The sequence below is a fragment of the Sander vitreus genome, chromosome 20 (assembly GCF_031162955.1).
Source record: "Sander vitreus isolate 19-12246 chromosome 20, sanVit1, whole genome shotgun sequence".
Classification (NCBI taxonomy): Eukaryota; Metazoa; Chordata; class Actinopteri; order Perciformes; family Percidae; genus Sander; species Sander vitreus.
In genome coordinates this window covers 13651977-13663973 of record NC_135874.1, presented here as the reverse complement: position 1 = coordinate 13663973, position 11997 = coordinate 13651977, and the positions used below count along the sequence as shown (strand labels likewise).

The window sequence follows — 11997 nt, the reverse complement described above, 5'->3', positions numbered from 1 at the left end:
TAACATCTGTGCGTACGCGGTCGTGATTGTTGTGAAGATGGCGGAGGGGGAGACAGAGAAGGAATATGACACACGGAAAGCTATCGATGAGCTCCGAGAGCGGTTTCAGGGTTTGACCACAGCTTTGAAAGAGAACTCGAAGTCTCCGTTGGAAGCCTCCCTGCATTTCTGCCAGGAGTTTTGCCAGGTTAGCCCGTTCTCCTGCTGCTCATCCCGGGGAGCCTGCAGCCCCTCTGGCTTCCTGGCCGAGGATGCGCGTCTACGTTTGCTACAACAATGTAGCTAAGGGGCTAGCTGCCTAGCTAGCAGCCTGGCATTTCAAGATGGGGAAAAAAACTCCTCCGTGATTTTCAGCCATTTTCTCAATGATGTTTGTCTGTGGCATGAACTTATTTGCAAAGTCTGACTATGAGTGCGACGAGAAGTCACATCAGTGTGTGCGCGCCGTGCATGTATTACTCGTATTTTCCAGGCCAGATCGCTAATAGCAAATGAATGTTGCTAGCTGGTATGCAGGGTCCCCCTGTCCTGTGCAGTGGTCATGCTGTGCAAAAAATGGGTAGCTACGTTAGCGAGATTTTACAGAGCGATTGCATTGATATGCACGGAATTATACGATTGTGTTCTCCGTGGAACATCTCATCCAAACGTTTTAACGCTGCATCTCCATGCTGGTTTAGGTTTTTGCTTAGTGTAAAAAGGAGTTACTTTTGTGAAGCTGTTTTATTGTACGGAAAGATCAATGATTTTTTTTCCAAGGTGCTAGCCCAGGCCTTTTGCACTAATTAATCCAGCTAACCACATCAGCGGAGATGCTTATTACAGTCATATAGCCAGCACCAGCTAAATATGTTATATTGATGTCAATATTATAGCAACCGATATGGCTGCATCTGGCGGAGACAGTGATTTAAAAGGGAAAGTGTGGCAGTGGTCATTGACTCCATTACACATCCTTCTCATTAATTTGCCCTGACCACGAAAATATCAAGCGAGGTCTCCGTTAAGATGATATCACACTGATACTGCAAGGATTACGGCCATTGCACCATATTAGTTTTAAGTATTGGTTTGTTTCTATCCCACATTAACCGGCAGTGAGGAATTCATTCAACTTAAAAGTTATTTGATGAAAAGGGGACGAGCCTCGGGCTGCATGCTGTAGTTGTGAGCAGTTAATTCATGATGGAGATTTGTTTCGTAAGAGTACAACTCTTCCATGGTACAACGGATTGATCTGTATCAATATTTGGGTGTTGAAGGAATTGAGGGAGTTTTCATTGATTAAGATTAGGCGGTTTTTTGTGCTGTGTGATAAGGAAAAAAGAGGGAGGGATAAAAAAAAAAAATGTTAAAAAAAAGTTGTTTTTTTGCAGAGCCACATAACTGTGGTGCTTTGTTGTCTTTGTGTGTACATCTTGGCATATATTATGTAATCAGTATATAATAACAGTAAATATTGATCCAAGTGTATTTTTTTCCCATCCTTGATAGTTGAGAGTAAGACTTTTATTCTTCATCCAAAAGTTAGCTGTGGCTTTTTGAAATCAAAGCCAACCACAAAGTTAAAAGTTTGACTATTTACACTCAGTCTAAATTGCTTTTACATCCTTGTGTTCAGTCCTAGTACAGAGGAACTCTTTTTTTTCTCACTTAACATGTTTGATTTTGAAACGGAATAAAATATATGAAATCGTGATTATAAAGCCTACATTTTGTCTTTTACTACCAAGGCCAACATTTTCTTGGCTTATATTATTGTTAAAGGGGCATCGCTAAGTGTAATTTGTCTATATGTAATTACACCTGTACAACTGCTGAGCTAAAGAAAGTATACATACATCTTAAACAAGGACAAAAACTACTTTTTTATACTTAACAAATAAGCAAAATAGGGCTAAACACTAACTATTGTTTTTGTTTTGAATTATTGATTCATCTGTCGGTTTTTAGATTAATTGATTATTCGCTGGGTTTATAAAATGTCAGAAAATAGTGAAAAATGCTTTTCACAATATCCCAGTGGAAAAAAGGTAATGTCTCCAAATAGTTTTTTTTTTTATCCAGGCAGGTGCAAAAACATTTACAATGAGAAAAGCCGCATATTCTCACATTTGAGAAGCTAGAAACAAAGAATGTTCTGTATTTTTGCTTGATGGAGGACTAATTGTTTTTAGTGCTAAATAAATATATTAGTTATTTATACACAATTTTTTATTTTTTTTACAAACTTGTATTTTAATTTTCCAGTTATTTTTTCAGCCTGCTATTCTATACTATGATGACTTTTTATTTTTTTTATTCTAATTGTAATATTTTTATGTTTTCCAGGTCCTTGTGGAACATGCTGGCCGTTGGAAAACTGATGAGGATCCACTGCCTTTGCTGGAGGTCTACACTGTGGCCATCCTCAGCTTTGCTAAGGCTGCCTCCTGTCTCTCCTCCGAATGTGAAAACGTGCCACTCCTACTTGAAAAGTTATCACTGTGAGTAGCAACTCCAACATGGGTGTCACTGGAAATACGATTTACTTAAAATCCTGTGTTATTTTTCGTATTCTTTCTAACAACCCTATTAACTTGACCCCGTAATATGTGTTACACATTAATGACACATAATGAATTGTATGTTGGGGAAAGCATCTTCATTAAGTCTCAAGTTTCCTGTAGTAGTATAAAGTTGATTTGGCAAAGAATGGGTTACATGGTTTGGATGTGCACATGGCATTAGACCTAACATTAGTTTGCTTTGCAGTTCCACTGGTGTAGTTGTGTTTTTGGCCACTTTGTCATAGGTGATTGCAAAAACAGACCGCGATCTTACAAGAAAGCTGCACAAAACTTGACAATAAGAATTAAACAAAACACACCCACATCCCAGAGAACAATGTTGAAATAATAAAAAACAGTATATAGGAACTACTGCACTATTCGCTAAACTAAACGCTCTTGAGGTAGTTATGAAGGCAAAGTCCTTGCGGCTGAATAGAAATGTAGGCTGCCTCTGGGGAGGTACCTACTGGGGAGCTTCGACATATTTGGGATGAGCTACAGACTATTGCACATGGAGATGCAGGAGATGCAGTGCACACACAAAAGGAAGATAATCTGATGCAGCAATTATTATTGTCAAGGATGTAACATTTTTTTGTAAATTATTGATCACAATTACTGATCTGGCCACTCTGAGCTGTTTTTTATTAATACCATATGAAAAACAAAAGGGACTATTTAATAACACCTACACGTACACCTGAATTGATCCATGTAACTAAAGTGTCTCTCTCTCTGCTGCTGAGTTACACCCCCATTTCTCCTGTTTGTCATCCAAAATGCCACACTGACTTTACAGCACCACACTTTTTAGTTATTCTTGTATGGTTACCCTTAATTTGTGGAATGTGTGCACATCCTTGACCTAAATGTAGCTTTAAAAATGACTGTGTTGGATTCACAGGAGCTGTGCGGAGCTGCTACTCTTACTGCCCCAGCATGTCCCTGGTGCCTTATGGGAGGAGTTCCAGTCCTCCATGAAGGTCAGTATTCCCAAGGACTTTTTCTGAGGCTGTACTTTGCAGTAATAGCCCTGATAAGTTGTTTAGTAATTTGAATGCATTTGGTTTAGCTCATCATTGAAACATAATAAATAAATAAATAAATAAAACATATTAGCTGAATGTTTGGATCTGTGAGTTCTCTATACAAGAATGATATTTCATGAAATGTTCTGTTTGCTGCTGCTTTTGAAGAAATGTAAACTGTTGAATGGTGACACATTCACTACAGTAAAATTGTCTAACATTTAGTATGACTCACTCACGTTTTGGTAATTAGGTTACTACATCTTTATTTATCATCTGTTGCAGTTGGCACACAGCCTTTTGCAAGAAAGTGGGAGCACACAGCTTTGTCTGCTCTCAGTTCTGGCGCAACAGGATGGCGTCTGGTCCAACACCACACTAAGCAGCATCCTGTCCGATCAAATCCCTCAAACTGAGCAAGGTTAGTTCTTATTGGGTTTGAACATGCTCCACGCTGACTTGTAACACTGTAATTGCATGAAATTATAATTGTTCAATGTATTATAATTGTTTACATCTAATCTGCAGTTTCTTACCTTTTGTCTCTGTCTTTTTCTACTTTTTGTTTCTTAGTTCATGAGTATCTTGAGTTGGAAGGTGCCACGCTTCTGAACATGAGAATAAAGCACCTAATCAAAGTGGACAGCGTTGATAAAGCTGCTGTCCTCGCAAAGATGTGCTCAGAGTATCCGGGATATGAAGGAAAAGGAAACTTCAAGCAGACCTACTTGCTTTGCATCTGCATGGCAAAAAGTCAGGAGCAGCTAATGGAGGAGGTAAGAAATGACACACAGAAACATAGTTCCTTGTACGCACAAGGTTATTACATTTAACACTTGAACAAGTGCTCAAAAACTGATCAGTGATGGTATGTCAAGTTCAAGTTCTTTTTTCTTATCATATGCGCAACAATTACAGAAACCCAGTAATCACTCAGCACTCGTTTAATATTTAACAGAATGTCCCAACAGTGTTGTCATGTGTCAGATAGTTATTTGATTTCTCTCTCTCGTTCTAATAGATTGCGTCAATAGACTGTAAAGATGCTCTTGAAATGATCTGCAACTTGGAGTCAGAGGGAGATGAGAAAGGAGCTCTCTGCTTATGCTCTGCCTTTCTCAAGCGACAGCTTCTTCAAGGAGATGTTTATTGTGCCTGGTAAGTGTTGCAGTTTGTTTCAGATTAATACTTTTAGAAAACACACAAAATTACTCTCAGGAATACAGTGGTCATGGAACAAATATATTATGCAATTTACCTATTTTATTTTATTTTATTTACCAATTTATCTCTGTAAAAAAACATGTGCACAAAGATACCCTCAGTGTTGAGCATATTGCAGAGGCTGACTCTGTGTTTGAAGGTCCATGTGCATGTGAATAAATGACTCACTGTCTTTGATACAGCAATGGCTAAAGTAAAAACTATGCAATACACTTTTAGATTTGTGGCCATCTGTAATCTCAATAGATGTACTTTTTAATTTCAAATAGAGTAATCAGAAAAATAATCGGACGATGAATCAATAATGAAAATATTCGTTAGTTGTTTTTAACAGTTGTGTTTGTGATGTTTTGCAGGGAACTCACACTGTTCTGGAGTAAGCTACTCATGCGTTTAGAGTCGTCAGCTGATGCATTTCTTGGACACAGCAAAGAGATGGCTCTTCTCTGTAGAAGCGTCTGTCATATTCTGTTTCTAATCAAAGTCATCCAAAACGAGGTAAGAACAATAGTCTACACATTTTTAGCTGATAGCAGAACCATTACACATTACTATTGACACCAACAATGACTCATACGGTACTGCGTCTGTAAACCCTTGGCATTTATGTTACTTTTTTTTATTTCCGTAGGTTGGAGAGGTGGGGCTTCCAGTGTGCGTTGAAATGTGCATTCAAGCTCTGAAAATGACATCCAGTGACCATAAAGATAGCAAGTCCACCATCTGCAAGACTATTTCCTGCCTCTTGCCAACTGATCTAGAGGTTAAGCGTGCATGCCAGCTGACCGAGTTCCTCCTCCAGCCTACCGTTGACTCTTATTATGCTGTGGAGTCACTGTACAACGAACCCGACCAAAAGCCTGAGGAGGACGGGAGTTTACCAGTGCCCAATTCTTTACGCTGCGAGTTACTGCTGGCCTTCAAGACACAGTGGCCTTTTGATCCAGAGTTCTGGGACTGGAAAACACTGAAGCGCAACTGCTTGGCACTGATGGGAGAGGAGGCAGCTATTGTGTCATCTATTGACACACTCAATGACACAGATGAACAAGAGGTGGAAAGTGCACTTGGCAAACTCCCTGAATACAGAGACCTGGAGGATTTTCTGCTAACCACTACAAATGAACTCAATGAAATCACGGATGAAAGAGAAAAAAACAGAGAGGCTAAAAAACTTCGGGAGCAGGGTTTTGTGTCTGCCCGGTTCAGAAACTGGCGAGCATACATGCAGTATTGTGTTTTGTGTGACAAGGAGTTCTTGGGTCACAGAATTGTTCGCCATGCGCAGAAGCACTTCAAAGATGGCGTGTATCTTTGTCCAATTTGTGCTGACAGTTTTGAAACTAGGGAGGTTTTAGAGCCACATGTAGCATCACATGTAAAGCAATCTTGCAAAGAGAGACTAGCTGCAATGAAAGCTGCTAGAAAGGTAACCAAACCCCCTCAGTCCCCTAAAAGTCCATCGAAAAATTCAAAAGTTGCTGCTAAGGTGAGCATTAGTCCTGTTAAAATTGAATCTCAAATTGGCGACCAATTGGCGTCTCCTGTTAAAATAGAACAAACTACATCTGACACAAATATAAGTCAAGACTGTTTCTGTCCTGTCAAAAATTGTTCCAAGGCGTTCAAGTTTTTCCGCAACCTCATGGCTCACGTCAGATCTCACAAGGACGACGAAGAGGCCATGAGGTTTTTAGAGATACAAAAACAGAAGGTGGTGTGCCAGTATTGCAGACGGCAGTTTGTTAATGTCAGACATCTTAATGATCATTTGCAGATGCACTGTGGCACCAAACCATACATCTGCATACAGTTGGATTGCAAGGCAAACTTTAACTCAAATTCTGAGCTTCTCATGCATAGAAAAACACATCCTGAATTTAAAGCCCAGTGCATGTTCCCTAACTGTGGCCAAGTTTTCAGTGAGGCCTACCTGTTGTATGATCACGAGGCGCAGCATTACCTTACCTACACCTGCCAAACAGATAACTGTGGCAAAATATTCTACTCACAGTCTCAATTCTTGTCTCACCAAGAGAATCATAGTACAAATGATGCAGTAAACAATTTGCCCATAACAAATCAAAACCTCCCTGAGACTCCAAAAGTAAAGCCACCACCTGAGAGCACCACAAGCCTTGAAAGGATTAGTACAGATGTATATATGAAGGAGGCATCAATGGTAAACACATCACCATGCAGATTACCAGAGCTTGCTAAAGAAGCTGTTACTGTGAGAGTGAAACACTCGATTGAAAGAATGCTGAATTCTGCAGCACATCCTGAAATGAAAGAACCAGAGAAATGCTACACTCCGCTGACAAACCCCACTTCAGCACCAGCTGGTGTCAAGTCAGCAACAGAGGCCCCTCATGCGCACCATAATGTGGCTGGGCAAGGTGAGATTCCACCAGAAAATCCTTTACCAAGTCCACTCAACCCTGTGGCAAGTCAACAGGAAGAGAGTCTTAATAATGTACAAGGCAATGATCTTCCAAAAGTGATTCCACAAATAATTTCTCCAAGTCAAATCAAGACAGAAATTCCTTGTTGGGTGCAAGGATATCCTTCCAGCACTGCAACTGTTGGCAATGAGGAGAACCTGCATTGCTGCCCATATAATGAATGTACAAGGGCATACAGTACAAACAAAAGTCTGTCTAGGCATGTAAAGAAGCAACACCCTGAAATATTTGAAGATTGGAAATTGGCAAAGAAATATAACAAAGTGTCCAAAATTACAGCAAAAAAGGTACCAAGTCGGCCAGCTTCATCCAATCAGACTCAACCAAACCAGGGGAACAGGCTGTCAAATCAGCCAGGAATACTATGCAACAAACCTGGGATGCAGCAAATGGATTTCCCAATGGAATCTTCAACCTCACCTGCCCAGTGCTATCCTGGATCAATGGAGCCTGTGCCCATCACTCCAATGGTGAACCCCACACTGTACCCGCCATGGGGAAGCCCAAATATTCCCAGTGGAATGATGCAGTCAGACATGTCCCAGTCATGGTCTTCACCTCCCATGAATAACTGCTATCCAGATACCTTCAACATGAATGAGTACCCCCCTCGGAGCTATCCTCAATGGCAGGCAGACGCTTATCAAACCACAGCGTCTCTCCCTACTGATGGAGATCATTCAATGGCAGCTATACATGGTCCCTCCATGTCACACGCTCCTTCAGATTCAAGTTTGATGTCTCAGTATGTGTCCAGTTCGTTGATGCTTGACAATGGAGGGCAAATACATAACGGAGGGCATCAGTATGGACTAATGCATCCAGTAGTAGGCAGTGGAGACAGCGTAGATGTGGGAAAAAGGAGTGCAAGTATGACAGGCCAGTTGGATAATGAAAACAGTATCTCCACAATTGATAGCCTACCTGAAGGAAGTTACCACACTCCATATACTCAGAGTGAAAACTCTTGTCCTACTCAAGACTCGTCAGTTGATATTCCCATGAAATGTCTGAGCCCAGAGGCTGAAGTTGCATCAAAAGCTACAAATGAAATAATTAAAACAGAGATTGTGCCCACTCCTGGTTACGAACAGATGGACAACTCTGTAGATGGCATGCTAGGTCCAAACAGTGTCATTCACACAGATTTTCCTTACGAAGAAGACTGTCCTAGTGCTGACTGTGAGCCTACCCCCTCAGATGAAAAGGCTGGTGACCCTGACATGCAGAAAGGAAAACGCAGCAGGTTGAGCAAACGAACCAAATGGCCAGCCATCATTAAGGATGGCAAAGTCATCTGCAGGAGATGCTTCAGAGAGTTCTCAAGCACCAAGTCTCTTGGGGGTCACTTATCTAAACGCTCGCAGTGCAGGCCTGTAGATGAAATTGACCTAACAGCTGATCTGCCAACATCTTTTCTTGATTTTCTCAATGACCCCCATGTCCCTGATACTAACGGAGCAACATACAACATGTCAAATGGGGATTTCTCACAGGAATCCTGTAGCTTGACCACTTTGACTTCACCCATGGTGTTAAAACAAGAGCCCCAAAATTCAAATATAATGGACTATTCAAATGCCACATCTGTTTCCCCTGAAATCCAGCAACAGAAAGTCGGAGCGTTGGCTAATCCAGCCCTCACTGTACCTTATCAAGAGGATCACTTGATGGAAATTTCACATGCCTTTCAAAGGTTGGATTTGATTGAGGCTGCACAAGGGAAGATGCGGAGTACTCTGTCATTAGAGCAAAATGTCAGTCATTCTGATACAGCCCACAACATTGAAAAAAGTAAAATACTGAGTAAAAGTGATGACAAGCCCTCTGAAAAGATCCCCAAACCATTTAAATGTGACCAGGATGAGTGTGAGTACTCATTTATGACAAAGGAGGCGTTATTCAAACACTTGTGTAGAATGCACGATTACTCTAATGACATGATAGAAGAACTAAAAAAAACCCCATCCAAACTGTCTCCATATCCTTGTCAGATTTGCCCCAAAACATTCACGAGAACGACTGGTTTAAGAATTCACTATGAAAAAGTCCATCGATTGTCAAAGGCAGAAATGCAGAAGCTAAGGATCAGTGCTCGAAACAGGCGTGCATTTAGACTGAACAAAGATGACGTGTTTAGCCGTGTGACCACTGATGCCAATACCAGTCGCACGACACAATCTGCGGTCGTATTACCTGCTATAAAACAAGAACCACTTGACATTGCAATTGCACCTCAAACAGACAATGAGAACAATCCAGAAGTTCCTCAAATCACTTCACCAGGAGATGTAGTTAAACAGGGCTTCATGCCTGAGGTTTCAATTGTCGCACAACTACCACCACCTCAAAACTATATGACTGATGGGTCGTTCTGTGAAGTGGCACCATCGGTTCATGAAAAAAGTAACCTAGAGCCACCTATAGTGGCTGTTGTAAACAAGAGTCCAGATGTGAAACAGAAATCCAGTTTACAAGAGAAACTCAGTCCGGTTGGCAAAGCAAAGGAGCAGCAAGGACGATCAGATGCATCATTTAGCAAAGTAAAGGAGCCAATGTCCAGCCCTTCTTCTACATCTGCTTCATCCTCCCCAGAGAAACCCAGCAGCTCCAAAAACACACCAACGAAGGATGAACACCAGAGGCAAGAGAAACCTCAGAAAAGATTGAGCCTCAAAATGTGTGAAACGGACGCCTACAGTCCATATAGACCATATCGCTGTGTTCATGAAGGATGCACTGCCGCATTCACCATCCAGCAAAATTTGATTCTCCATTACAGGGCCATGCATCAGGCATCCCTTCCTCCCGGCAAACCTGAACCTGACACCGAAAAGACAAGTGTTAATAATGGACAGGAGAGCCATCAGAGCATAGACAAAGATGATGAAGTCAGGTGCCAAGTGAAAAACTGTTCACGGGTGTTCATGGGAATCACGAGGTTAGTGCAGCATTACCTTCTACTTCACAAGTTTACCCGTGACAAAGCCACTGCCATGATGGCGAGCATGACCATAGGGACTTTCAACTGTGACCGGCCGGAGTGCGCACTCCCCTTCAACTCTGTGGAAAAGTACATTGAGCACATTAAGAATTACCACAAGGAAATCGCAATCTCTGAGAGCGGCTCAGTTGACCCAACTTTCAGGTGCGAGTACGAGGCATGTGACCGCGTTTACACTACAAAATCAAACCTCCTCCGTCACCTGATAAAAAAGCATGAATATGTTTATGATCCTAAAACAAGTGACGGAAGACGGACTAAATCACTTGGGCTCTTCCCAGGGGTTAACGGGAAAGAGAATGTTGAGAACAAGTTCAAAGTGAAGAAGAAAAACACTAAAAAGAAAGAAGGGAAGTCCATTGAACACTGGACTAGTTTTGGAAAGCCTACACTAAAATCACACGATGAGGCATCAGCCATGTGCACCAAAAAGTCCGCCCTGCAGTACCCATGCATGATAATAGGCTGTGATGCAGTGGAGCGGGCTGAAAAAAGTATATTTAAGCATTACACCACTCATGGCCTCACAGAAAGATACATTGAAGACCACAGGAGCCAGTTCATTTTCTGCAAAAAGTACTCACGCGCCAGATTCAAAGATTCAAGCAAATCAGAGGGCGCGTCAAGCTCAGATTCTGAGGAGACACAGCTAGATGACGGCGAAAAGCTTAGTGACCAGAAAACAGATGAGCTGGTGGATCGAATAGGCCAAGAAGACAGCAAGCTGTCCAACGATGATAGTGCAGAATCTCAAGCGTCCACTGGGACAGAAGGTGGAGCTAAAAGAGGCCGCCCCAGAAAGCCTGCACATCCTACACCAGCTTGTCCGGAGAGGATGCAGACCCTTAGGAATCGTTTGACTGTTAACAGTTCAAGAGAGAACTCAAATCCTGGTACCCCTACAGCCCAAGAACAACGTGACGACGGGGTTATGCCAGGGTCTTTCAAGCCTTTAGGACTCGAGGACTCTTTCCTTAAGTTCTTGGAAACCTCAGAGTCAACCCACTCTTCCAAACGCAAATTAAATGAGAAATCTAGTTCTGAACTGCCGTCCAAAAGACAACAAACTAACAAACAGAAGTCTGCAATGAAAAGTAAAATAACTGATGAATTCAGAGGCTGCGAGAATCTAATAGACTTCAGAAATCCTCTTAATCTCAAATCTGTGAGCAATGTCAAAATTGTCATGGATAAAACATTTTCAGATGGTGCTGATCTTTTGCTAAAGCAGCTACAAGACATGAGGCCAATAGTCATAATAAAAAAGTGGCTTTATAGCCGATCATAGCCCGATATTTAGTTTTCAACTCGATCTCACTCAGGATTTGAGAGGTTATGCTGCAGAATGGTTTGTTAATGCATCAGATTTCCAACTGTTAACAGTAATGGTCACAGTTAACGATGAAATGGCCTATTTTGTACTTAATGAAAAAATGTCTTGGATGATTTTAAGTATGTATGTTAGCTATAATAACCAGGTAATCGATAGGGCATAGATTTTAGATCATGTTTGTATTTATGCTTAGTACTGAAGATGTTTTTTTTTTTTCTTTTGCTAAATGGAGACTTTTAAAGAAAAACTGTTTTTATATATCCCTATGGGATTTCAAATTCTGTTTGTATTTATTTTATCCTTTTTCAACACTAGTAGACCTATCTGTAATATTTACATGTCTTCCACAAAGTGTTCAATAAAATGTTACTGGTTTTTGTAACATATTGTC

At 41.2% G+C, this 11997-nt stretch overlaps 1 protein-coding gene across 1 annotated transcript; it reads left to right on the top strand.

Moving 5' to 3' along the window:
• On the top strand, nt 1-11988 carry znf292a (zinc finger protein 292a). The gene is made up of 8 exons (XM_078277269.1): nt 1-187; nt 2332-2486; nt 3457-3535; nt 3866-4001; nt 4154-4356; nt 4602-4738; nt 5161-5302; nt 5436-11988. Exons 1-8 carry the CDS (start codon nt 38-40, stop codon nt 11559-11561), a joined length of 7128 nt encoding a protein of 2375 aa, XP_078133395.1. The 5' UTR covers nt 1-37; the 3' UTR covers nt 11562-11988.
• The last annotated feature ends 9 nt before the right edge of the window (nt 11989-11997 follow it).

What these genes read in the sequence shown, in the direction of transcription:
- znf292a (XM_078277269.1), top strand. Translation starts at nt 38, where the DNA reads ATGGCGGAGGGGGAGACAGAGAAGGAATATGACACACGGAAAGCTATC. An exon ending in CTACTTGAAAAGTTATCACT is followed by an intron (nt 2,487 to 3,456) that starts GTGAGTAGCAAC and finishes TTGGATTCACAG; the next exon opens with GAGCTGTGCGGAGCTGCTAC. An exon ending in GGAGATGTTTATTGTGCCTG is followed by an intron (nt 4,739 to 5,160) that starts GTAAGTGTTGCA and finishes GATGTTTTGCAG; the next exon opens with GGAACTCACACTGTTCTGGA.